Raw genomic sequence first — 26,515 nt, 5'->3', positions numbered from 1 at the left:
ATTTAATTAAGATGATACTGATGTGGCGGGGGCAGATGCCACCTGCAGAATGGACAACACCAGACCAGAAAGCTTACCTTGAGTCGAAGTACAATGATTTTTTGAAGGCACAAGCCGGGTCGTCTGTAACACAATTCTGGGGCCCTGTGTTCTCAGAGTGGTTCAGAAGGTTCCCTGAGGAACTTGCAATTTTTGGTGAAGCGCCGGAAGTCTTGTCAGAAGAGCAAAAAGAGGCGAAAGGCACAGCTGTTGATCTCAGGCAAAAGGTGAGTTTATCATTTCATGAGAACCAATTAGACGCGCTTACCATTTCATAAGAAAATCAAGAATTGGTTTAACTACCGTTCTCAGAAAAGCGGCCGCGCTGCTGTAAACGCAATGGGCAAAACAATTCGACAGATGCTCACCAGCAAAGCCAAGGGCACCCGCGTCCACACAGAGGTTGAAATATTCTCAAAGATGAGGTATGCAAATGATGTTCAGCCGCAAATGAAGGAGGGCATCGCTTCAGGCAGCCTTAGTACCAAGAATGAAAAGTTGGGAGCTGTGAGATCGATGACACGCACAGCTTATGAGGATGCGAGTGAGGATTTGAAGGCCTTGTGTAGGGCAAAGGTTCAGGAGGAACGGGATGCCAAGGCATCAGAAGTCCTCAAGAAGACAGATGAGGCCCCTACCAACGCTCAATATGCTATGTATACCATTCTACAACACTCCCGCTTTAACTTGCTCAATGGATGATTTTACAGGGCACTTACTGAGTGTATGGGTCCGATTTCACAATTCATGCAAGTCATCAAAGACATGACGGGTTGGGAATGGAGTCTAATCGGCGCTGGACCAGACCCACGTTTGGACGGAAATATTAATGCCATGAGGTAGATAAGATGTTGTTGTTGATCTGTGAGCGCGGGGAATCTCACAGGCACTGCAGTTACCATTCAGGTGTGAATGCAACTGGCCTCAATTGGAAACAAGCGACACCGCAATTCAACGAGACACACTTGAAGGCGTATGTCGACTTCATTGGCACGATTTTTCAGTAAGTGCCTTCCCATACTACTAGTAAAGACTCAATGTTCAATGTTTGCACCTTCAAACATAGCACCGCACATCAGGAAGACACGTGCAATCGACTATGATGCTTCAGCATCTAGTAGTACGCCATCCACCCCATCCAATTCCCAGTCACTTGATTCCAGCTGCTCTCAGCCAGATGCACTCACCACAACACCTCCGGCTACAACATCTGTTCAATCACCGCCTCTGGTTTTATCTGCACCCCCTGCTTCCACTGAGCTCTACAACCTCCAACATGACCCATCCGTCTCCTTCCCCAGTGTCGGTCAGCAGTCATCCAACGGATACAGCCTCCAAGACGTCTCATTCACAAAAGATTCCACAGAATCATTTGACGCGCCGAATTGGGAAAATCCGCCGCCTCTTCTCCGCCCCTTACTTGACGGATCTCAAAGCATGCCCAATGGGTCTACAAGCACTTCCACCTGGGGGACGCCACCTGCACTGCACTCATTCCTGTCTTCAACAAACTCTTTCCCCCCTGCACTACAGTTGTCCCCAATCACACCACATTTGTTTACCCAATCGGCAGCATCGCACTCGCTACCTTCTTTGCCACCTATAGCAACCCCACAATTCACGTTCCCGTCACTTCCTTCCCCGTCACTCCCTTCCCACTCCCTTCCATGTCACTCCTCAGTTCTCCCTTCACCCATTGTCGCTGCCCCGGTTGTCGCTGCCCCAGTTCTCGCTGCCCCGTCACTCTCTGCCCCGGTTCTCCCTTCCCCGTCACTCCCTGCCCCAGTTCTCCCTTCCATACCTCCTGCGTCTCCTGTGGCGGAGACCCCACAAAATGAAGAAGTGCAACATAGCGCACCAGAGAAAACACTCAAGGCAAAACGAAAGCGCGCATCAAAGGCTGTCGACACGGTCATGGAGGTTATCGAGTCCGCTGATTCGAATACACTGCGAAAGACTGGTCGTATTCGGCAGGAGTCCACCCGTATGGCGCAGGCAACCAAATTGGCCAAATCAACAAGCGAGCGAGAACTCGGAGATAGGACTTTTTTTGAACGTGTGTCTACACTTGCTCAATGCATTGAATCGTTTACTGACACATCTCTCGCATCATTTTCAGTACCTATAATTGTGACTTATTGTGTTCTTGTCCCTCGTTTTTCGTATACATGTCGTCGTATAATAGTGGTAGTACATATATCAAATTTTTCTTGCTCTTGATCATTAATGACATACGAAATTCAACGCTGTACTCACAAATTCCAAACTGACTTAAGAGACATCTTTTTGAGGTTGAGCATTGATCCGGACTTCAATGAATTGTGCAAGTGTACATTCCCTCTTGCTACTACACAAATCAAAGGAGACAACAGGTGCAGGCTGTACTGTTAATATTAAGCATAATACTGTCTAGTGAGAATGGCCGACTCGCAAATGACTTAGTGAAATTTCGACTGCAAGATCCTGACCCGATTTGAGGAACCACCAGAACCACGATCTAGATGTATAGATCTGCTGGCTACAGGAACAAATCAAAGGAACCCCAGGAATTGGTATTTCGTCCTAGATTGGTCAAAAATCGCCAGAATGAGTGTCTGGAGCGTTAAGCATCGTGGGAATGCATTAAGCATCACCATTGGTAGTGAAGCCCTAAGAGACAAACTTACAAAACCATACTGTTTCTCACTAGACAATATTATGCTTAATATTAACAGTATAGCCTGGGTTTACCTCCTGTGAAAATTTTTCCTGTAGGACCGGACCTCAAGTATTGCATGGGGTCAATTCCTATGCATATTTAGAGTATATCTATCACCTAGCTACTCCAGAACATCCACAGGGTCCTTCCACAGGAACATAAATATAATATATCGCAATTTTGACAATTTTGATGTTTTTCATTCCCTTACTCTTGCACAAATAATCCAAGCTGGTCATATATCATCATTGGGGCACATATACATGCTTTGTGTGCCCAGGATCAGCTCATAATAGGCCGGAGATTTCAGATCATGTGTATGCTTACTATTTCTACTGATTAGGGGCCCATACCTTTAAAACATCGGAATTTAATGATCAGACACCTGGAGTGCATGTCATATATATTCAGTATCACAGATCTCAAATTTCAGAAAGATCCATCAAGTATTGAGTGAAATGAATGCAAAAGAACATATGTGTGAAAAGTGACAATTGACACATATCACACAGAATTCACATTTATATATGATATAGGTCAAATATTTCATTAAATTTTGATTAAAAACATGTTAGACTACACAAGGAACCTATACTACACTTTGCCCTGAGAGTGGAAGGGATGTGGAAGGGATGTGGTAGTGAAGTCAGTTGATGCAGCATAAAAGTCCTACAACTTCTTAACTAGTGGGATTCAAAACTGGTCTTGAAACTTCCCTGAAAGCGTTAACAAACATGCAAACTTTTCGGAACCCCGGCAGCAGGCATCGGAGTCTGAAATCAAAACTTCATGCTACACATGAACGATGCCCCAATACGCCCATCTGCTGTAAGACGTTCAGCATGCCTCCAACAGCTTTCTCAAATATCTGCTGGTCTGAATATGAGCCAGTTCCAACCACCACCACAACCACCACAACCACCGCAACCACCGCAACCTTCGCATGGCAGGGCGAGGGCTAGGGCTAGGGCGAGGGCGAGGGGTACCACTATTGTGACTCGTGGGAGGGGAGGAGGAGGAGGAGGAGGAGGAGGAGGAGGAGGAGGAGGAGGTACCGACCATCCAGACCCCCCCCCCCCCCCCCCCCCCCCCCCCCCCCCCCCCCAATATCAACATGCAGCAGATCTGAATGATGGAGATGCCACTCCGACTCCTGGGGATGATACCAACTTTGCCCCTTCCAAGATCAGATGGGAAACTGTCAACCATGATCGCACTACCCCTCTTGTATCCTGGCTTGCTGTACATTCACCCGACTGTCGCATACTCTTCTCCGACAACAAAAAGCAACGCGATATGACGATCAGCACTGATCGTCCTTCTGGCAGGAGTAAAGCCGAAATCCACCTTGTAATCACCAAACATATCTTTGCCAATGACCCGGTATATGGGCCCCAGTATGCTGTAGAAGAGAATAGGCCAAAGTTTGGACAAGCTGTTGCCAATCGCCTCACATAGTATGTACTTTGTTCCCATCTCGTCTGTACATACTAATGACAAAATCTCAGTCTCAGGGGGAAGTATAAGGCTGCAATTGCTCGGTTTGGGATGACTGGCGCTGGCGTAAACCCTCTCGACCCTCAGGCTAAAGTAAATCTGCAAGGTAAGTTTTGTTTTAAATTATTTAAATTATCTTATCAAACTAGAAAAATCACAGTGCAAGTAGCATCTGAATTTCCGTGGTTCGAAGACCTTGATGCGTTGTGGAAGGACAACACTGCCTTTTCTCCAAAGACCTTCTCCTCTGTTCCTGGCAAAGATCGTGCTGGTGGCCTCCACACGCTCACCCAACCTAAAATCAAACTGATTGCCTCTAGCTCTGTGGTACGCTCACAACCAAAGGGGAAAGAGAGGGCTTTAGATTTTGATCCTGATGACATCGTGGATGATGACGCTCCTCGCGCTACCACCTCTAACATACGCAACCCTCCTGCTGACAGCGCCCCACCTGCCACCTTTACTGAGGCCTATGACCCTGCTCATGACGACTATGACCCTACATATAACGTCTACGACCCTGTGCCTGAAGAGTTGGACTACACAATGGGTGAGGGAAATTGGGATGGTGGCGCTGAGGACTTGGAGATGGAGGAAGATAACTATGGGGATCAGAGTGATACTCAGCGGCGTCTAAGCAGCAAATGCCCATACCAAATGTCCCCCTCACCCCCCCCCCTACCTTCAAGCCATTAAATCATGCCTCTGAGTATGATCGCCGTGAAGCGGCTTTCACTGGCAAGTCTCATGTCAGTTGTGCCATGAATTGTGGCCCCCCTCGTGCAAAAAAGCCAGCATCTATGGCATCCTCATCATCCAATACCCCCAGCTCATCTGCACGGACGTTCTCTTCATCGTCCCGTGTAGACTCACAGCCCTCACGCCAACAAACTCAGCACAAGCGCAACCTTTCAGGGTGCGTTCAATCGGGAACGTCAGATATGCTTGACCAGGTGGGGTCTCTCACTGACGATATGAGTTACATCTACTCTGCAAAGGCAGCTTCCTCCAAGTATAAAATCGCCAAAGTCAATGCTCTCCACCAAGAGTGTGAGCTCTAATTCCAACGAGACCAGGGTGCAATAGAGCGTGATGAAGCTGCTTCAGTGCACACGCGGTCACAGGAGGCAAAGGCACTCGAGCTTTGTCTTCTCGAAGCACAGGCCAAAGTTCAGTCTGAGAAGGCGGCTGCCCTTCGCCTTGAAATTGAGTTGATCAACCTGAAAGAAGTGTCTTCATCAAAGGGGGGTTCCTCGTCCACTTAATTCATAATACATTTGTCTTTCATTCGCGTCACGTTGATATGTGCATTCCTAATCTCATTGTTGTATGTCCATGCTTTACATGTTGTATATGTCCCTACTGTTACCTGTTGCACCTTGTCTGCTCCTGCTCTGCCTGCCTCCGCCTCTCAAGTGTGATAAGCAAGTGGTCCATCAACCGACTGCGAGACGCCTGTCCAGGAGTTCCTGCATATGTCATATCGCCAGCTCCGTCCTCGCCAACATCCTCCTCCTCCTGCTCCTCTACAGACCCATCCTGCCTCCTGGCCCAATCTGTAGTGTCGATGCGACGCCGTTCCTCGAACCGGATGACCATATTGTGGAGGATCAAGCAGCACATGATCCAGTACGAAGTGTACTCGAGGTGCTTCTCGGTCTGTATTGGATGTCGAAGCTCACAGAGGGACTGAAAACGGCCTTTGAGTGCCGCAAAGGCATGCTCAATACGAACACAGACCTAAGTCCAAAAATTAGTAAGTACACACAACGAAAAAAAATAATACACATACCGTAGACAGATTAAAGTTGAATTTTTTTTGCTCCCACTTCAGTGCACCATTGCGCGGCTTCTTGAATGGCACGATGCACCAGGTCTCCAAAGGGTAAGCACTATCAGCCCAGATCCAGTGCTCATCTCCAAGGAGCGTCTCATGCTCTTGAAAAATGTGTGTTGAGTGGAAAGCATATGCGTCGTGTGCGCTACCGACGTGGCTGATTGAATAATCCACTATAAGGAGGTTATGAGGCATTACCACTACCTATAAGAGGTCTATCAGTTAAAATTTGAGAAGAAAAACAACATACCTAGCAATTAAGGGAGAAATTGGACTTGCGGTTGTAAAATGTGTCTCCGAAGAGCCCCGGCTTATAGCAGAGGTTAACCATAGAGCCATCCATAGCAAAGATACCATTATGCCATTGTGGGCAGATCTTTGAGACATAGTCTCGGGCACAAGCAGCATCATTCAAAGTGAGACTTGGGAAGAAGATGAATTCGTCATGATGCTCGAGTAGAGCGATCATGACACGATTGGTGCAGTTAGTAACTGATCCGACGCTAACACCCGCCCATTGGCAGACATATTCATTAGCTATCGCATATCCGTAGTGACCTGCATGATTTAGAAATATTGCAAGCTGTAAGGCGATGGGAAGCTGACAGTTGTTCGAGTGGTTTTGGAAAATGGGACTATCACTGATATAGTCGAGGATGTCATCGAAAACGTCAGGGTATACACGCAATTTCTGGTGAAAGAGATCTGGGCGATGGGCAGCAAAATGAGGTAAGAGCTGAATCTGCGGCGCACGCATGGGGGGCTCGTCAGGGCGATGGAGGACCCGTGCTCTCTCTATTTCATCACGAAGCGCTACAATATCTCCCAAAAGGCGCAGAAAGTGTAGATTGATATCGGAGGAGTCGGGTACTTGAGTTAGTTGAACCATCAAACATATCTGATAGAGGAGATATTGGAGATATAATCATAGGACTTAGGATTGAGCTATCAGAGCCGGTTGATTCAGAATCTTCTGTATTACGTCTAGCATGCTCTATACGAGCCAATGCAACTTGCAGCGAAGCAGCATCTAGCTGGTGTAAGAGGTCTTGACGCACGGATGTTCGAGGCATTGCGTCTAACCCTAACCCCTAATCGTTGACTTGTATGTGTGGCTAAGGTAATTGAGTGGAGTTTAAATTCACACTTTGAAAAATTTCGCAATTCTTTCAAACACGTTTCAACGCGCTTTCAGTGTGTTTCTTGAATATTCAAAATTTTACTTTGAATCCCACTACTGACCACTTTCAATGTCTTGAGCATTTGAAGTTTCCCACACTCAATTTCTTATCTATTTACTTCCCCAGTCCTCAATCCTGGGTAGATCTTTCTATAACTTGAGTACTATGATGCTGAATGTATGTGAGATGTACTACAGACGTCTGATCATTAAATTCCGATGTTTTAAAGGTATGGGCCCCTAATCAGTAGAAATAGTAAGCATACACATGATCTGAAATCTCCGGCCTATTATGAGCTGATCCTGGGCACACAAAGCATGTATATGTGCCCCAATGATGATATATGACCAGCTTGGATTATTTGTGCAAGAGTAAGGGAATGAAAAACATCAAAATTGTCAAAATTGCGATATATTATATTTATGTTCCTGTGGAAGGACCCTGTGGATGTTCTGGAGTAGCTAGGTGATAGATATACTCTAAATATGCATAGGAATTGACCCCATGCAATACTTGAGGTCCGGTCCTACAGGAAAATTTTCACAGGAGGTAAACCATCAGGAGAGGGGGGATGTACTACACAGCAGGGTCTTATCCTATGGTCCTGAGCTTCTGATACATTTTTAATACTGTTGGATAGATGCTGGGAATCATGTTTCAAAGGCTCTGTACCTAGAAATTAATACATGAGAACATATTTTGTATTTTCTGTATATATGCCATATCTATTGATGTAGGGCGCTTCAGGGGGTCAAACAAGGCTTGGAATCTCTTCATATATATTCTTAAACATGGTCTGAGGATCCTAGAACACTTCTCTATTAAAGGGGCAAAAGTGCGAAAGTGTTCTATACCCTAACCTATTTTAAATGGCCCCTGGAGGAGGAGGAGACATACAAATAAACAAAAAAGCGGTCTATTATAGTATATTATACATGTATATACCAAACTACTACTTAGATACAAGGGGGGACCTATTGTGGTGTAGTGGTGAAGCTGCAGTAAGGTGGGGAGGGTGTGGGAATAATTGATATTGTGGAGATTCCCAAAATGGGCGATGTTTTTGGTGTTGTGGGGAAATTCCCACAGTAGGTGGCCCAAAATGCGGAGCTATGAAGTGTGAGAATATTGTGGGGGGGTAGGTGGCCAAAAATGCGAAAATATGCTGGGAATGATGTATACAGAAGCCACTGCTGGGATCCACCCAAGGATACATCAACCTAGATAGTGTTACAGTGGATAGCTAAACTGAATGATGTATCAGGGTTTTTGGCTAATAAGCCAGTTTGGATATATCCTTCCCCCACTAACAGGTGCCCCTATTGTGGACCTGGAGGGCGTATGTAGCGTTAGTAAAAGCCTTCGTTACGGTCATCTGACCAAGACAGTATCTTGTCATTTTTTTTCTTCTCTCATATTCTTTAGTGTTCCTTACTGGACAGTATTTAAACCACCATTTATCTACTAGTACAGTAGTTGATCCTTTTCCCCCCCAAAATAAACACTTAGTTCGGCCAGTTTCCCCTGCTCGATTCCTAAGTCAACCAAAAGTCAACTTCCATCTCATGTGAATGTTCCAAGAACGCCACAGTCCGGCACTTCCAGCTAAGCCTCCGACTCAGATAATCTCCTCTCTGTTCTCGTACAACCCTAAAGTCGAAGCTTCTATACCCTCTGTTGTCCAAGAAACACCCTCTAAACCAAGTAACGTGCCATTGACTGCCTCAGCCACATTTGCAGACCTAGGTTTCCACCCTCTCCTCGTCGCTCACCTACAATCCAAGATGAGTATCACTAAGCCAACATCTATTCAATGTACTGCCCTTCTGACAATCACGAATCCCTCTTCTGAGGGCATGAATGCACACAACGTATTTATACAATCGCAAACCGGCTCCGGAAAGACCATGTCGTTCCTCCTACCTATAATCTATGATCTTCTCCCCCTCAGTACACACTCCTGGATCGACCGCTTGATAGGAACGCTCACCATCATTATCGCACCTGCTCGTGAACCAGCAAAACAAATTTCCGATGTTTTAGAAACACTGTTAACACTTAAGCCACGTACTCGATGGTTAGTCTCCGGCTTGCTAAGCAGAGGCGCAACTCGTGCGCACGAGAAGGCGCGTCTACAAAAAGGTGTTCCAATTATTGTCTCCACCCCAGGTTGCCTACTAGATCATTTGCAAAACACATCTTCTTTCGACGCTGGAAAATGTAGATGGTTGGTTCTGGATGAGGCGGACCGCTTAATGGAACTCGGATTTGAGGACACTATCAATGGGATTGTGCAAGGTCTGGATGGGAGGAGGAACCTCGCTCCAAGCGGTTCGGGACGGTAAGACCTTCGAGGTCAGGAGTTGGGATTGGGACTGGCAAAGATGGACAATTCTTTGTTCGGCTACTATCCGTGAAGACGTACAGAAACTCGCGGGCACCATGTTAATACAACCGCTAGTAATCAAGGGACTCGACAACGAGAAGGCGGAGGATTCGTCAGCATCAAAACATGGCAACAAAACAGCTACCACCAGCCCCGAGAACTTCACTCCCCCATCACAAGTCTCCCAGAAATATGTTATTGTTCCTCTCAAAATGTGTCTCGTTGCGCTTGTCGCACTTCTTCGCTCATTGCTTGCTCGGACACAAGGACAAAAAGGGTCGAAAGTCATTGTATTCCTTAGTTGTATAGATTCCGTCGATTTTCACTGGTGTCTGCTAGGCAATTTGTCTATGGACGGCGAGAAGACGGAAAGTTCTGGGCCTGGCGAAGACAAGAGTGATGCCGAAGATAGCGAGGCAGATGAAGAGGAAAGTAAAATCGCTGCGCAGTCTTCGCTCCTTCCAGGCACTTCAATCTTCCGTCTTCACGGCTCCCTTCCTACACCAATTTGTCTCGCCTCTCTACAGGGATTCTCTGCCATTCCTTCCTCAAAATACAAGATACCTGCTCCCGCGTCCTCCATTCTCCATTGCACGTCCGTGGCATCCCGAGGTCTCAACCTACCCCTGGTTCGTGCAGTCGTACAGCACGACCTGCCCACTGAAGGCGGTGCAACTGAGTACGTGCACAGGGTGGGATGGACAGCACGTGCGGGCAATGGTGGTGAAGCTTGGAGTATCGTCACGCCCAACGAATCTGAATGGGTGAGATGGGTGGAGGGGAAGATGAGAGGCGATGTGATGGGAGAAAAGTCCGACGGTGACAAGATCAACATCACTCTTGAAGGGGCAAGCATCGAGAGTGTGTTGGCGAAGGGTTTCGGTGGAAAAGGCTCAGAGTACGAGGCGCACGCGATAGAAGTGCAACTTTCTTTTGAGCGGTGGGTTTTGCGGCGCAAGTCAGTGAGTCTAATTTGGAAAGGGATTCAAGTGTGTTGACATTGTCTTTGCAGAACGCTGACTTTGCTCGAAGAGCATATACTTCTTACATGAGGGCTTATGCGACCCATCCTTCGAACGAAAAGCATATATTCCATGTTCGGCATCTTCATAATGGACATCCGGCAAAGGCATTTGCGCTGCGGGAGGCGCCAAAGATGATTACTGACCACAAGAATAAAATTTCCAGCGTATCTAAAGGCTGTGGTTCGTGTTCTGCTAAATCTACAGCACAGCATGATATTGGCGATGCAGAGCAACGGATGCAAGATGTTGTCCGTGCGCAGGGCCGGCGCTTGAAGAAGGATGGCAGGATGATTAGCAGTGGGACCAACGAGTCTCAAATTGCATCAAGCACCACCTTGGATTCACTCGTCCATAGCTATCGGTTGTAGTCTGACAGCATGGCTTCCAGCTTCTCTTCCATAGCATGCACTAGTGACGTTGTACTAATCATGAAATCCTATTTTGCACCAAGAATGCGGGGATAAACGGCCGGGTCGTCTGATCCTTGTCGAGCCACAAGAGATGGTCCATTGATGGATGGTACTGCGTAAGACCTCCAAGTTCGTGGACAAAGGAAGATAATCTAATCTAATCCCGAAACTGAGCGGGTTTTCACATTTTAGACAAGACAGTCTATTCCGAACGTTTGAATGTCAGATACAACTAAATTATGAAGTATGGAAAGATTAGACCCGTGCGCGCGGTTGAACATCACTAGTAATCAACAAAAGGTCCGTATCGCGTGTAGTGTCCGTTTCAGGTCAGAAAGAAAGAAAGAGAACCAGTGCATACATAGTAAGCGTCGAGCTAAGAATTAACGATATCAACCTGATACAGGGCAGTATCAGTTTTCAGACGTCTGGCGAGGGAATGACGAGAATAGACACACCTTTGCCAGCTTCTGCCCTTGAGATAAAACAATGAGGCAAGACTGCAGGCCCTTCAAACACCACTGCCTTTCAAGCCAGGAGAGGAGATAACAGTTCCAGAAAGTCTGGAATACATGATTGAGCTTGTGATTTGGAGCTTGCAAGAGATGGGTGGCCCAGTTTTGACAGGCGTACTTGAGAGCATCGGAAGCTGATCGACTTTGTTCCCGAGCTTCATTTGCAAAAGGGTAAAGGCATTCATAGCAGGAATGACATCCCCGCAGTCGGATGAAAAAGAACCTTCTGATAATGTAGGGGTGGAATAGTCCTGGTGCGATAATGCAAGGAACATTGGAAACATCAAGAAATCTGGCAAGTCCTTGAACTGCTGGACTACTTGGAAAGCTGGGAGTAACAGTAGTTCTGGAACAATGACATACTCGCTCACAGCTTGCAGTGTGCTCAAGAATTCTCTCATCGTAACCCAGACAGACGCCGCGGGAGTGGACTGCCATACTTGTCCATAGGGTGTTTGCAGCCAGTCTCGCCCGCATGGGGTCTGCAACCAGCCTCGCCCGTGTGGAGTCTGTAACCAGTCCAGCCCTCCCTGGGTGTGCAACCAGGTGTTCATGTCTGGGCTCTGCAGCCAGTCTCGTCCATGCTGGGTCTGCAGCCAATCTTTCCCTCCCTTGGTATGCAGCCAATCTCGTCCGCACTGAGTCCACAGCCAGTCTTGCCCATGCTGGGTCTGCAACCAGTCTCCCCCTCCCTCGGTCTGCAGCCAGTCTCGTCTGTGCTGGGTCTGCAACCAGTCTTCCCCTCCCTTGGCATGCAGCCAGTCTCGTCCATGCTGGGTCTGCGGCCAGACTTCCCCCGACAGTGTCTGCAGCCAGTCTTGTCCACGCTGGGTCTGCAGCCAATCTTTCCCTCCTTTGGTATGCAGCCAGTCTCGTCCGCACTGAGTCCACAGCCAGTCTTGCCCGTGCCAGGTCTGCAGCCAGTCTCCCCCTCCCTCAGTCTGCAGCCAGTCTCGTCCATGCTGAGTCTGCAACCAGTTTTCCCCTCCCTCGGTATGCAGCCACTCTCGTCCACGCTGGGTCTGCAGCCAGACTTGCCCCAGCTGGGTCTGCAGCCAACCTCGTCCACGCTGGGACCGCAGCCAGACTTGCCCCGGCTGAGTCCGCAGCCAGTCTCGTCCACGTTGAGTCTGCAGCCAGACTTGCCCCGGCTGGGTCTGCAGCCAGTCTCGTCCACGCTGGGTCTGTAGCCAATCTTTCCCTCCCTTGGCATGCAGCCAGTCTCGTCCATGTTGGGTCTGCACCCAGTCTTTCCCAGGCTGGGTCTGCAGCCAGTCTTGCCCAGTCCATGTCTGCAGCCAGTCCCGTCTGTGTTGGGTCTGCAGCCAGTCCCGTCCGCGTTGGGTCTGCAGCCAGTCCCGTCCGCGTTGGGTCTGCAGCCAGTCCCGTCCGCATTTGGTCTGTAGCCAGTTTTGCCCACACTGGGTCAGCAGCCAGTTTCGTCCGCGCTGTGTCAGCAGCCAATCATCCCCTCCCTTAGTATGCAGCCAGTCTTCTACTCCTATTGTCTGCAGCCGGTCTTTTCCGTGCTGGGTTTGTAGCCAGTATTTCCCAGGCTGAGCCTGCAGCCAGTCTTGCCTGCGCTGGGTCTGCACCCAGACTTGCCCACGCGAAGTCTGCAGCCAGGCTTGTCCTCGTGGGGTCGACAGCCAGTCTCGCTCGCCCAGGGCCTGCAGCCAGTCTTGCCCGCCTCAGGTCTGTAGCCAGTCTTCCCCGATCCGGGTCAGCAGCCAGATTTGCCTGTGTGGTGTCTGCAGCTGCTCCTCTGTCTGGGTATTCAGCCACGTCTGCCCACGCGGCGTCTTCAGCCAGGCTCGTCCACGCGGTGTCTGCAGCCAATCTTGCCCTCTCAGGATCTGCGGCGAGTCTTGCCTTTTCTTCTTTTTCTCCCTCTTCTTCTTCTTTTTTGAGGCATTGTTTGTTGTCCGGTAGACAGTACATGACAGCTTACCCTGCTGAAGACATGATAACTGGATACCCTGCTGAAGGTATGATAACTGGATATCCAACTTGTAAATGTCGATCACGTTGGAGGCCGGCACGTAAGGTGAAAGGCGTAGTGTCGGAATCATGAACTCGTTGGAGGCCGGCACGTAAGGTGAAAGGTATCGTGTCGGAATCACGACCTCGTTCATCGGATACCAATATGGTTCGACCAACCAGTCTTTCCCTTCTCGAGTCTGCAGCCAGTCTACCCCTTCCTGAGTCTGTAGCCAGTCTCCCCCTCCCTGGGTCCGTAGCCAGCCATTCCCGCTCTCTTTCCGTAACCAGTCTCTCCCTCCTGGGGTCTGCAGCCAGGCGTGCCCATCCAGGCTCTCTATCCAGGATAGTAAATCTGATCCACGATCACCCCGAAGCCATAGTATGCCGATAAGAATTGACAGTGGCTCCGGTGGCTGTATGAGGAAGGATAGCGAGTCTTTTAATTTCTCGGGGTCCTGGGGTTCTATAGCTTGGCTGTGGTTCTTCAATTTTGAGAGCGCATCGAGAAGGGCCGTGCTTTCTTTAATCTCCTTCATCATCAAGCGGAGGGAGGAATTGGCGAGTTGGGAATGAGGTGATGGCATATTGTGTTTGCATACTTGATGGAGGCTGCAGTTTGAGGAGTCGGAGACATAGTCACGAATGGACGAGTGATGGATATTTACAGAGAGACTGGTATCGATAGGAATATCCACAAAAGACCATAGCTGTATCAGTGTTTTCTGCACATCCCTGCCAAGACCAGGGCCAAGGAGTGTTGAGATTTGGGAGATAGGAAGAGGGTGTGCGAGAGCAGCAACAATGGACAAGTGCATGTAAGCACGCTTGGGGTCGGCACACGTGGAGAGGATACAATCGTATAACTTGTACACATCCGTTCCTGGTAACAGCTCGCTCGTGAGCTCGAGCATCAGCTGTAACCGATCATGGGGATCATTGTCTTCATCATCGATAATGAACTTCATCATCATAGACGCCACAATGAAATGTCTCCCCACTCGGCTCGCCAGCTTCGCAAGGTCATCCTTTGATGGCTGCGGGAAAACGGGATGGCGACATTCCAGCTCTCTGAAGGAATGCCACAAGAAAGTACAGATGTCATTGTCAACGTCTGCGCCGTCTAACGAAATGATGCCACCCTCCCCAGAAGTTCTCACGGGTATCTCGTGCACCAATTGGCGCACCTCATCGTTCTGAAAGACTTTGCTAATATGCGATTCCGAGTGACTTGTGAGCAGAATGTGGGTCACGGGTAGATCAGGCTCACGAAGAGCCCGTGCAAGGGAAAGGATGAGTTCGGTAAGCTCAGGTTCGGATGTGCATTCGTCAAGCACATCGATGACAAACGATAAAGGCTGACACCCACGCAATCTGGGTTGGAGTTTCCGGAGAGGTCGGAGAAAGAGAGCCTCCATCTGGTCGCGGATAGATGTGTCTGGATCTAGTAGAGCGGGATTGTCGCAAATAATTTTGCTCACATACTTGTGGATGCTTGGAAAATTGGTGGCAAGCTGGTAGACAAGTGTCGCAAAGAAATATTCAGCTGTGCAACGTTTGGTGTGCTTGCGCGAGAAAAAGAACGTCCCCGCTAGCCGCTTTTCGACATTCATCTCTTCTGTCACTTTCAGACCTCTCATCCTCTCAGCTACCGTGAACGCAACAGCGGACTTTCCGACGCCTGCCGTGCCATGTAGCCAAACAAGCTGATTATCCTCTGTGTCGTCCAGGAATCCGTGGATTTATTTGAGGAGATCTACCCTGGTCCCTTGCAGACATTTCGGGTGGGGCAGACATTCACGGGAGTTATATTGAGCACCCTTGACAGCGACCTCGGACAACTTCGCCCAGGATCCTTGAAGAACTGTCAAAAAGGTCAGAGAGCATGCGAGAGATAAGAGATGGAAGTACTGACATTGATTGTCACTCATTGATGAAGGTTGTGATATGTGAGATGCAAGAAATCAATTGAAAGTACTAAGTAGTTGGGTCGAGGGTGTGGTTAGAAATAATCTTGGCAATAGTTATTTGGAGGGACGACATACGACAATTTGAATCAAAGCTTGTAAGTTGTGATTAGGTCGCAGAACGATCCAGCTGTCGATTGATGGAGAATGCGAAGCTGGGATGGACGGATGGATGTTTCAATCTATGCTGCTATGGAAAGCTCGCTGGATGGTTGTGGAATGCAGTTGAAGAACGAGTAGGCGCTTGCCGTCCAGTGCTTGCAGGAGGACACGAGGCTGCTGTGCAGCCACAGTACTTACTACCAGAACCACGCAGATTACTTAGGCTCTGCGCTACCTGAGTAGGATATATTGCGTCCGTTCTTTGATAGACACCTGATCTCATGGCAAGTTGTGCAATGGGCTTGCTTGTGTCTCTTAGTTGTGTTGCCCAGAAATGAATAAATTGTTGCGCTAGAAACAATATTGTGATTGTTGCAGCAAGCAGCAATGGTGCGCAAAAGGACGGGACCAGCATTAAATGTGAAGGCATTTCGCGGTCAGGTTGGAGTAGTGCCGTGGGCAGAAATATTTCCGGGCGAGTTCTGCCAAACGAACGGCAGAACGGCAATTGGCAGAATGGCAAAATCGGCAGAAATGTTTTGCGTGTTTTTGTGTGTTTCTAGAGTTGTTTAAGATGACGGCAAAAATGATCTAAGCTATTGCATGGATGCTACACCCTCCGACAACAACAGTGTGTCGATGTTCCAGACTGCCTCTGTGCCTTGTGACCCATGGCCAACCACATCAATCTCTTCAATAAATGCCGCAAGTGTGATTCCTTTATTAACCTTCTCCAGCTCGTTCCAATCAATAACACCTTCCTCGAAAATATCTGGGACTTCACAAGTACCTTCAAGCTCTTGCAAGCCACGGCATGAATCCAGCATCTCATTTTCGAACCTGCTGAATTCTTCAAGCAGCTCTTCATCCTTTATCGACTCTGGACCTGCAAGAAATTCATCATCCGAGTTGCAAGAGTCACCAGCGAGTGGAGGCACCCATGCGAAAGACCTTTGAAGTTCGTTCGCTAAGGCTATGTCAAGTCCACGCTCTGGTTGGGTGTGCATATGGGCATGTTTGCGACATGTTGGCTTGCCGGCTTCGTGATCCACCTTGTGCAAGAAATTTGAGTAGCTTGCTCGGAGTTTGCTATGAGACTCGAAAGTCTGAACTGATAGGTTACAGCGCTTCACAGATTGTACCCCACCCAGGCCTGAGAAATAATGCTCGACATCGGCAGCATGAGGTACAATTGAGTGGATTATGATTGCGAATGCCTTCAACGGACAGCGCTCGGCACTGACTGGGAGGGTTTCCCACCAATCAAGTGCATCAGCTTGCCCTCCGGAAAATACTCCAGAGCATTTGTGATACTCTTTCAAGTCAGCGACGAGCATTTTTGCAAGCTGTTCGCTCCATTGCCATTGTTTGGCAATGTCAAGAGCTACCTCCACCATGAACTTGAATGAATGCCCATTTGCTGCTTGTGAAATCATGAGTTTACGGCACACTTGAACTCATCGAAACAATTTGAAATTGGCATGTGTTGCTTGCTCTGGAGTGACTGGAAGATCCACAAACCCAAAGAGGTTCTTCCGTTTCTGTGGGGCTTGAGCTGTGCCTCCTGAAGTTGACGGGGATGAAACAGATTCTGCGTTTGGAATAAGTGGGAGTAGGAGGGCTTGATATCCGTTCTTTGAGGCAAGATAGTTACAGACTTCTGTACGAGCGTGATCTGGGGCTGTAGGGCAAGTATTCCGGTCAAGAACATGTTTGAGGTGTTTGTTGTCACGGCCTTCTATAGATGTTGAACAGTAGTTGCATTTGTAAAAATAACGATGTGGTGTTCAAACTTTCTGTAGCCTTGCAGAGGCACTTTTCACTATGCATCTCTTATTGACACTTTCCTTAGATTAGGTTCGCACTTTTGCTGCTTACATAATCATCTTCCCTTTACCTAGGACTCTACAGTCATTACCTAGTTTTCCCTTGTTTCCAGTTCTTTGGTTGCTCCCCATTCACTTGGGTTATTCAGTAGCATCCCCTAGTTGTAGCTTTCCTAGTTGTAGCTTCTCAGCTCACCAGATAGCTCCTGGAACATAGTTTTCTTACCTTGACTTGGAGTACCTTCTCCACTCTCTTTCTTTGAGCCTGAGCCTAGTCAGAGATAGTCAGAGATCCTTTAGGGTCGAACGTTCTTGCTAGCAAGAGTAGCAGCTAGGAGAGCAGGAGACTCATATATATTGGTTTGGTGCTTTTACCTACAGCCCAGCCATATCTTGTCACCACAATGATTGGATGAATTTGGGACTTTGTGCTGTTGGACAAAGTGGTTGGTGATGATTGTTCGGGTGGGGGCGGCCCTTGGATTTTTTTGACGACATTCTGGTGAGCAGAGAGGCTCAGATACACTTTTTGAACATCAAACATATGCTATTTGCTCGTAGTACAAATAAGATTCACATTGATTTCTGCCGACTTCTGCCAAAGGGCCTCGACCTACTGCCGGCAATTGCCGGTTGCCAATTGCCATTGGCAGAATGGCAGACTTCTGCCCACAACACTAGGTTGGAGCTTCCTTTTTCAGCCGGGCGTCACTGACGGCGTCATCTGTATTTATCGAGTAGCTTGCAGGAGTGACACGGTGTAGAGACTCGTGTTTTCTGCAGGCACATATAGGCACATTTCGCACCTTTTCACAACTCATGACAATTGGCCTTCAATGCACAACTCACACCATCAGCTATATTCGACTTCTATCATGTCCCTAGTCGTTTTACACATAACGCGCAGCTTTCCCGCGAAACGCGCCATAGGCGCAGTACTTTCCCGCACAATGCGCAGCATTCCCACACGCACACCTTGCGCGCTTTCTCGCGCTTAAGCGCCCTGCAAGCGCCCTGCATCGCCTATCATCCAGGAACGTCCCTCTATGTCCACCCACCTCATTGGTACATCATATCCCTTGCCTCGTGGTTTGTAACAAGCATTGCAGTGTTATTACATGTCATTACATATTCATAGCGCTTATTGCTCCTATCCCTTCCGCTTCCGATGTGATTTCCATAGTATAAAGTTGCTGACTTACTACATCATCATTATTACTCCCCTTCGCTGTACTTCCCTCGCTATTGGGTTTTACTTTAAAGTAGTAGTCACCACTTGGGCGCACTTTGTGTTTCCAATGGTTATCGTTATCCGCCTATACTAGACCTTTATCCGCGCTCGTTATAACACTCGCTCTGCATTTGCACTCGCTTTGCACATCCACTTCCTTATTCGTTTCCTTATCCGGTATTTTCCGCACAACGCGCGGCCTTAGCGCTCACGTTCCCACGCTCGCGCTTACCTTAGTGCGCTCTCTCGCGCTTCGCGCTCACTTCGCTTTCTTCTTGCGCTTTCGCGCATCCATCACACTTCAAGGGTCTTTCTTCCATCTGGTTCTGTGTTCAGTAGCAGTCCCCTTTAGGGTCGAACGTTCTTGCATTCTGCGAGTATAGCAGCTAGGCAGAGCCAAGACTCACTTATACTGGTTGAGCATTTTTAGATATTTCATATCAGCCCAGCCAGGTTGAGATTGCCTCAACAGATACTTCAATACTTTTGACATTCACAATCATCAGTAAGGCGCTGCGTGGGAAAGACCATGATCATCCCAGCATTAACAAAATACATCATGCGCTGAAAATTCTACCACATGTTGGGCCTGCTCAAGAGCTCTCTGGGCCGGTCAGAGAGATAAAATGACACTTGAATAGGCAGTGGCCAATGGAAAGTACGTATCTATGTACCCCCCCCCCCCCCCTGCATCAACTGCAAGGGCACAATGCCTACAGAACCAATGCTGCACGCTACATCGAGTTTGCCCCCTGTCGCTACTAGTCGCCCAGTCCAACCTCTGTGATTGGTCCTCCACGGATCAATCACTCGTCAATCGAAGGAGCTTCCTGGCAAAACGGTCTACCCACCACTGTGGCTCCCTGCCTGCGAACTTGGCATAAGGGCTTATGCGACCCATCCTTCGAACGAAAAGCATATATTTATATTCCATATCTGACATCTTCACATTGGTCATCTGGCAAAAGCACTTGTGCTGCGTGAGGCGCCAAACACGATTACTGACTGGAAGAATAAATCTCCAGTGTGTCCAAGGGTCGTGGCTTGCGTCCTGCTAAAACTACAATGCAGCATGATATCGGTGACGCAGAGCAACGGATGCAAGATATTGTCCGTGCGCAGGGCCGGCTGTCGAAGAAGGATGGCAGGATGATTAGCAGTGGGACCAACGAATTTCAAATTGCATCAGGCGCTTCCTTGGTTCACTCGTCCATAGCTATCGGTTGTAGTCAGACAGCATGATTTTCAGCTTCTCTTCCATAGCATACACTCGACACAAGCGACGTTGTACTGATCATGAAATCCTATTTTACACCAAGAATGCAAAGATAAACGGCCGGGTCATCTGATCCTTGTCGGGCCATGAAGATGGGCAAATCACATCTACCGATGGATAGTACCGCATAGAGAGAAGAAATGTGCGACAGCTTTTCAACAAAGATGTAAAGTTCAATATCAAACTTGATAGCGAGAGGTGAACTCCTCCAGTTCTCCTGGAACTAGTCTTTCCTAGGCGGACATTCAAGCTTATAGACTTCCGAAGGAAGGTAGCCGTTCCTTCTAGCCCTGAGTACATTTTAGTAAAACAATTTTAATTCCGAATGTTCGTACACCAAGTGAAGAGAGATCAGACCCATGCAATATCACTAATTATGGATTCATCAATGAAAGGTCTGTATTGTGTCAAGCGTCCGTTTCAGGCAAAAAAGAAAGAAAACCAGAGCATAGTAAGCATCGAGCTAAGAATTGACGATATCAACCTGATACAAGTAATATCAGTTTGGGACGTCTGGCGAGGGAATGACGAGAATAGTGGGAAAATACACACACCTTTGCAAATTTCTGCCCTTGAGATAAAACAACGAGGCAAGACTGCAGACCCTTCAAACACCACTGCCTTTCAAGCCAGGAGAGGAGATAACGATTCCAGAAAGGCTGGAATACATTATTGAGCTTGTGATTCGGAGCCCGCAAGAGATGGACGGCCCAGTTTTGACAGGCATACTTGAGAGCATTGGAAACTGATCGACATTGTTCCCGAGCTTTGTTTGCGAAAGTGATAAAGGCATTCATAACACGAATGATCTCCCTGCCGGATGACAGAAACTCTTCTGGTAATGTAGAGTTGGAATGGTCCTGGTGCATTAATGCCAGGAACGTCGGATACATCAAGAAATCTGGCAAACTCTGGAACTGTTGGACTACTTGGAAAGCTGGCAGTGATAGCAATTCTGGACAAATGGTGTACTCGCTCATAGCTTGCAGCACGCTCGAGAATTCTTCCATGGTCACCCAGACAGACGCTGCAGGAGTGGATTGCCATGTTTGTCCATGGTGTGTTTGCAGCCAGTCTCGCCCACGCAGGGTCTGCAACCACGCTCGCCCGCCCGGGGTCTGCAGCCAGTCTTGCCCGAGCTGGAGATGCAGCCAGTCATGCCCGGGCTGGGTCTGCAGCCAGTCTTGCCCATGTTGGGTCTGCACCCAGTCTTGCCTGGGCTGGGTCTGCAGCCAGTCTTGCCTGCGTTGGGTCTGCACCCAGTCTTTCCCCATGCTGGGGTCTGCAGCCATTGTTGCCTGCGTCGGGTTTGCACCCAGTCTTGCCCGTGTTGTTGTCTGCAGCCAGTGTCGCCCATATTGTGTCTGCACCCAGTTTTGCCTGCGTTCGGTTTGCGGCCAGTGTCGCCCGTGTTGGGCCTGCAACCAGTCTTGCCCGCACTGAGTTTGCACCCACTCTCGCCCGCGCTGGGTCACCAGCCAGTCTTCCCCTCCCTTGGTGTGCAACCAGTCTTCCCCCTCCCTTGGTATGCAGCCAGTCTCGTCCATGCTGACTATGCCAGCCAGCCTCTCATGTGCTTGCTCTGCAGCAAGTTTCGCCCGCGCGGAGTCTGTAGCCAGTCATGCCCACGCTCAGTCTGCAGCCAGTCTTGCCCATGCGGGGTCTGCACCCAATCTGCCCGCACCGCATATCCAGCCAGTCTTCAACTCCCTTGGTATGCAACCAGTCCCTCCCCTCCCGGCCAGCATCGCCCTCCCCGGGTCAGCCAGGTGTTGGCCCTCCCAAGTCTGCAGCCAGTTTTCCTCCCGCGCGTGGTCTGCAGCCAGTCTCTCCCGCGCGTGGTCTGCAGCCAGTCTCTTCCCCGCGCTTGGTCTGCAGCCAGTCCTCGCCCGTGCTGGGTCTGTAACCAGTCTTTCCCGTGTTGGGTCTGCAGCCAGTCTTGCCACCCTGGGTCTGCAGCCAGTCTTGCCCGCGCTGGGTTTGCAGCCAGTCACACAAGTGCGGGGTCTGCAGCCAGTCTCTCGTGTGCGGGGTCTTCAGCCAGTGTTGCCCACACTGGGTCTGCAGCCAGTCTTTGTCTGCACTGTGTCTGCAGCCAGTGTTGCCCGCGCTGGGTCTGCAACCAGTCTCGCCCATGCGGGGTCTGCACCCAGTCGTACTCACGCAGCGTCTGAAAAGACTGGATTCGCAGCCACTCTTGCCAAGGCTGGGTCCGCAGCCACTCTTGCCCGCACTGGGTCCACAGCCATTCTTTCCCAGGCTGGGTCCACAGCCAGAGTCGCCCGTGCCAGGTCCTCAGCCAGTTTTTCCCAGGCTGGATCTGCAGCCATTCTTTCCCGCGCTCAGTCTGCAGCCATTCTTCCCTTCCTTTGGTTTGCAACCACTCTCGTCCAGGTTGGGTCCGCAGCCAGTCTTGCCTGTGCTGTGTCTGCAGCCAATCTTGCCCGTGCTGTGTCTGCAGCCAGTCTCGCCTGCTCAGGGCCTGCAGCCAGTCTCGCCCCCCCCCCCCCCGAGGTCTGCAGCCAGTCTCGTCCACTCTGGGTTGCAAGCCAGGGCTTTCCTGTGTGATGTTTTGCAGCTGCTTTCGCCCTTGCTGGGTCTTCAGCCAGTCTTGCCCAAGCAGTGTCTCCAGCCAGTCCCGCCCACACTGGGTCCCCAGCCAGTCTTGCCCCGCCTGGGGCCTGCAACCAGGCTTTCCCACCTCTGCTCTGCAGCCAGTCTCGTACAGGCGGGGTCTCCAGCCAAGCTCGCCCAGGCAGTGTCTCCAGCCACACTTGCACGGGCAAGGTCTGCAGCCATGCTCGCACACCCGGAATTTGCAGCCAGGCTCGCATGCCCGGGGTCTCCAGCCAGACTCGTCTGCGCGGGGTCCACAGCCATTCTCGCCCACCCTGTGCCCGCAGCCATCCTTGCCCTCCTTCTGTCCGCAGCCAACCTCAACCGCTCCTGCTCTGCAGCCAATCTCGCCCACTCCTGGACTGCAACCACTCTTGTCCTCCAGAGATCTGCAACCACTCTTGCCCTCCTTGCGTCTGCAACCAGATGCGCCCGACCAGGGCCTCTAGCCAGCATTTCCCTTCTTCGGTCTCCAACCAGGTACATCCTTCCAGGGTCTTTAGTTTGTCTTGCCTAGTAATCTCGGTTGGCAGCTGGGCACCCTCAATTGGGGATTCTGGTATGTCTTGCCTGCCCATGGTCGAGTATGTGGGCAGAAATAATTGCAATCTTGTCTTATAGTGTCGCAGCCAGTCTCTCATTTGTCGCCGGAATTTCCATTTCGAAGTCTGCTCCCACTTTTCCCCTTCCCGGGTCTGCAGCCAGTCTTGTCCTCCTTGCGTATCCAGCCACTTTTCTCCTCCTGGGGTGCTCAGCCAGTCATCTCCTCCTTGGGTCTGCAGCCAGCCACGCCCGTCCAGGGTCTCTATCCAGGATAGTAAATCCGATCTGCGATCTCCCCGAAGCCATAGCATGGCCAAAAGAACTGACAGTGGCTCCGGTGGCTGAAGGAGGAACGCTAGTGAGTCTTTTAATTTATGGGGGTCCTCAGGTTTCATAGCTTGGCTCTGCTTCTTCAGTTCTGAGAGTGCATCTAAGAGGGCCGTGCTTTCTGGAATCTCTTTCATCATCAAGCGAAGAGCGGAGCCAGCGAGTAGAGAGTGGACTGTGGACATATCGCGTGCATCAGGGAAACTGCAATTTGAGGGGTAGGAAACGTAGTCGCGAACGGATGAGTGATAGATGTTCACGGGGAGACTGGGGTCGATGGGAATATCCAAGACAGATCGTAGCTGCACTAGCGTTGTCTCCACATCCCTACCCAAACCAGGGCCAAGAAGTTTCGAAATTTGTGAAAGTGGCAAAGGGTCTGCGAGGGCGGCGACAATAGACAAGTGCATGTAAGCACGCTTGGGGTTGGCACACGTGGAGAGGATACGGTCGTATAACTTGTACACCTCCGTTCCTGGTAGCAGCTCGCTCGTTAGCTTGAGCATCAGCTGTAACCGATCATAGGGATCACTGTCTTCATCGTCGATAATAAAGTTCATCATCGTAGACGCCACGATGAAACGTCTGCCCGCTCGACTCGCCAGCTTCGCAAGGTCATCCTTTGATGGCTGCGGGAAATCGGGATGGCGACATTCCAGCTCTTTGAAGGAATGCCGCAAGAAAGTACAGATGTCGTTGTCAACGTCTGCGCCGTCTAACGAGATGATGCCACGGGCCTCCCCAGAAGTTCTCACGGGTATCTCGCGCACCAACGGGCGCACCTCGTCGTTCTGAAAGACTTTGCTAATATGCGATTCCGAGCGACTTGTGAGGAGAATGTGGGTCACAGGTAGATCAGGCTCACGAAGAGCCCGTGCAAGGGAAAGGATGAGTTCAGTAAGCTCGGGTTTGGATGTGCATTCATCAAGAGCATCGATGACAAACGACAAAGGCCAACACCCACGTAATCTGGGTTGGAGTTTACGGAGAGGTCGGAGAAAGAGAGCCTCCATCTGGTCGCAGATAGGTGTATCTGGATCTAGTAGAGCGGGATTGTCGTGAATAATTCTGCTCACATACTTCTGGATGCTTGGAAAATTGGTGGCAAGCTGGTAGACAAGTGTCACAAAGAAATATTCAGCCATTGTGGGTATCACAACCTGGCAGGCACATATAAGAAAAGTGCTCAGCCAGTATAAGTGAGTCTCAGCTCTGCCTAGCTGCTATACTTGCAGAATGCAAGAATGTTCGACCCTAAAGGGGAAGCAAGGAAAGCAAGGATCCACAGAATGATGCTGAACAACCCTGGTGAATGGCAGTGAAAGCGCGAGAAACGTGCTGAAGGCGCGCGCGGGAAAGCGAAGTGCGAAAGTGCGCGAAGTGCGGGAAGGTAGTGCAGGCGGTGCACAAATGTAGAAGACGGATACTGAGACTGATAAGAGGAAAAGTGCGGATCTAGACGGATACTGACAGTGCCACTAGCTATAGACTGATGCTAGGGCCTCAAGACGATGATGGACACATGCATTGCATGGAACTAACTGGTGATAGATACTGAGTGGTAGGAAGATAAGGTGCCAAAAGTTTGGGGTGTAAAACGAACATGGAAGTATGTAAGTTCTACCTAAGCGCTCTCCCAGGGCTCGGAGCCAATTAGGGAGCGCTCTAAGTATGTAAATGAGGTAAAGTGATGTAAAGTAAGGGTCCATGATGAAATAGGAAGTGTAATATGCCAAATATGGTCAGATAATGAAAGGGACATACCGAGGGACTGGTTGGACGATGGATGGATGCTCCTGGATGATGTGCGACGCAGTGCGCTTAAGCACGAGAAAGCGCGCAAGGCACGCACGTGGGAATACTGCGTGTTGTGCGGGAAAGTATCGCACCTATGGCGCGTTTCACAGGAAGTGGTGCACTCCATGGGAAGTCATAGTGGATGATAGTGCGAGTCGTGCCATGAAGGCCAGTTGTCAGAATTCGTAAAATGAGCCCATATGAGCCCACAGAAACGCGAGTCTCTACACCGTGCAATGTTTTGTGTGCTTGCACGAGAAAAAGAACGTCCCCACTAGCCGCTTTTCGACGTTCATCTCTTCTGTCACTTTCAGACCTCTCATCCTCTCAGCTACCGTGAACGCAACAGCAGACTTTCCAACGCCTGCCGTGCCATGTAGCCAAACAAGCTGATTATCCTCTGTGTCGTCCAGGAATCTGTGAATGTATTTGAGGAAATCTACCCAGGTCCCTTGCAGACATTTCGGGTGGGGCAGACGTTCACAGGAGTTATATTGAGCACCCTTGACAGCGACCTCGGACAACTTCGCCCAGGATCCTTGAAGAACTGTCAAAAAGGTCAGAGAGCATGCGAGAGATAAGAGATGGAAGTACTGACATTGATTGTCACTCATTGACGAAGGTTGTGATATGCGAGATGCAAGAAATCAATTGAAAGTACTAAGTAGTTGGGTCGAGGGTGTGGTTAGAAATAATCTTGGCGATAGTTTGGGAGGGATGACATATGACAATTTGAATCAAAGCTTGTAAGTTGTGATTAGGTCGTGGAACGATCCAGCTGTCGATTGATGGAGAATGCGAAGCTGGGATGGACGGATGGATGTTTCAATCTATGCTGCTATGGAAAGCTCGCTGGATGGTTGTGGAATGCAGTTGAAGAACGAGTAGGCGCTTGCCGTCCAGTGCTTGCAGGAGGACACGAGGCTGCTGTGCAGCCACAGTACTTACTACCAGAACCACGCAGATTACTTAGGCTCTGCGCTACCTGAGTAGGATATATTGCGTCCATTCTTTGATAGACACCCGATCTCATCGCAAGTTGTGCAATGGGCTTGCTTGTGTCTCTCAGTTGTGAGAAATGGATAAATCGTTGCGCTAGAAATAATATTGTGATTGCTGCAGCAACTTGAAGCAGCAACGGTGCGCAAAACCAGTACTGTGTACGTGAACGTCGTGAAGGCATTTCGCGGTCAGGTTGGAGCTTCCTTTCTTAGTCAGGCGTCACCGGTTAACTGGCACTGACGGCGTCATCTCCACCCTTG

General features: G+C 49.6%; 4 protein-coding genes across 4 annotated transcripts; 2 read left to right on the top strand and 2 right to left on the bottom strand.

Moving 5' to 3' along the window:
* Positions 1 to 35: 35 nt before the first annotated feature.
* DFJ58DRAFT_880282 (uncharacterized protein) lies at positions 36 to 2,167 on the top strand (the record flags this gene model as incomplete). Its single annotated transcript, XM_041394533.1, has 6 exons — positions 36 to 266; positions 319 to 695; positions 750 to 878; positions 935 to 1,042; positions 1,119 to 2,097; positions 2,159 to 2,167. The coding sequence occupies 6 exons, from the start codon at positions 36 to 38 to the stop codon at positions 2,165 to 2,167; spliced, it is 1,833 nt and encodes a 610-aa protein (XP_041244401.1).
* Positions 2,168 to 8,823: 6,656 nt separating this feature from the next.
* DFJ58DRAFT_716168 (P-loop containing nucleoside triphosphate hydrolase protein) lies at positions 8,824 to 11,031 on the top strand (the record flags this gene model as incomplete). Its single annotated transcript, XM_041384191.1, has 4 exons — positions 8,824 to 9,550; positions 9,582 to 10,600; positions 10,651 to 10,843; positions 10,868 to 11,031. The coding sequence occupies 4 exons, from the start codon at positions 8,824 to 8,826 to the stop codon at positions 11,029 to 11,031; spliced, it is 2,103 nt and encodes a 700-aa protein (XP_041244400.1).
* A 5,202-nt stretch (positions 11,032 to 16,233) lies between these two features.
* Positions 16,234 to 17,034, bottom strand: DFJ58DRAFT_659773 (uncharacterized protein; the record flags this gene model as incomplete). The annotated part of the gene is made up of 1 exon (XM_041382109.1): positions 16,234 to 17,034. The coding sequence occupies one exon, from the start codon at positions 17,032 to 17,034 to the stop codon at positions 16,234 to 16,236; it is 801 nt and encodes a 266-aa protein (XP_041244399.1).
* An 8,443-nt stretch (positions 17,035 to 25,477) lies between these two features.
* Positions 25,478 to 25,867, bottom strand: DFJ58DRAFT_745399 (uncharacterized protein; the record flags this gene model as incomplete). Its single annotated transcript, XM_041387388.1, has 2 exons — positions 25,478 to 25,800; positions 25,852 to 25,867. 2 exons carry the CDS (start codon positions 25,865 to 25,867, stop codon positions 25,478 to 25,480), a joined length of 339 nt encoding a protein of 112 aa, XP_041244398.1.
* Between the last annotated feature and the right edge of the window lie 648 nt (positions 25,868 to 26,515).

The sequence above is a fragment of the Suillus subalutaceus genome (genome assembly GCF_016647625.1).
Source record: "Suillus subalutaceus strain FC151 chromosome Unknown DFJ58scaffold_46, whole genome shotgun sequence".
Lineage (NCBI taxonomy): Eukaryota > Fungi > Basidiomycota > Agaricomycetes > Boletales > Suillaceae > Suillus > Suillus subalutaceus.
Note: the sequence above shows the minus strand (reverse complement) of the source record. Positions and strands in the feature narration are given on the sequence as shown.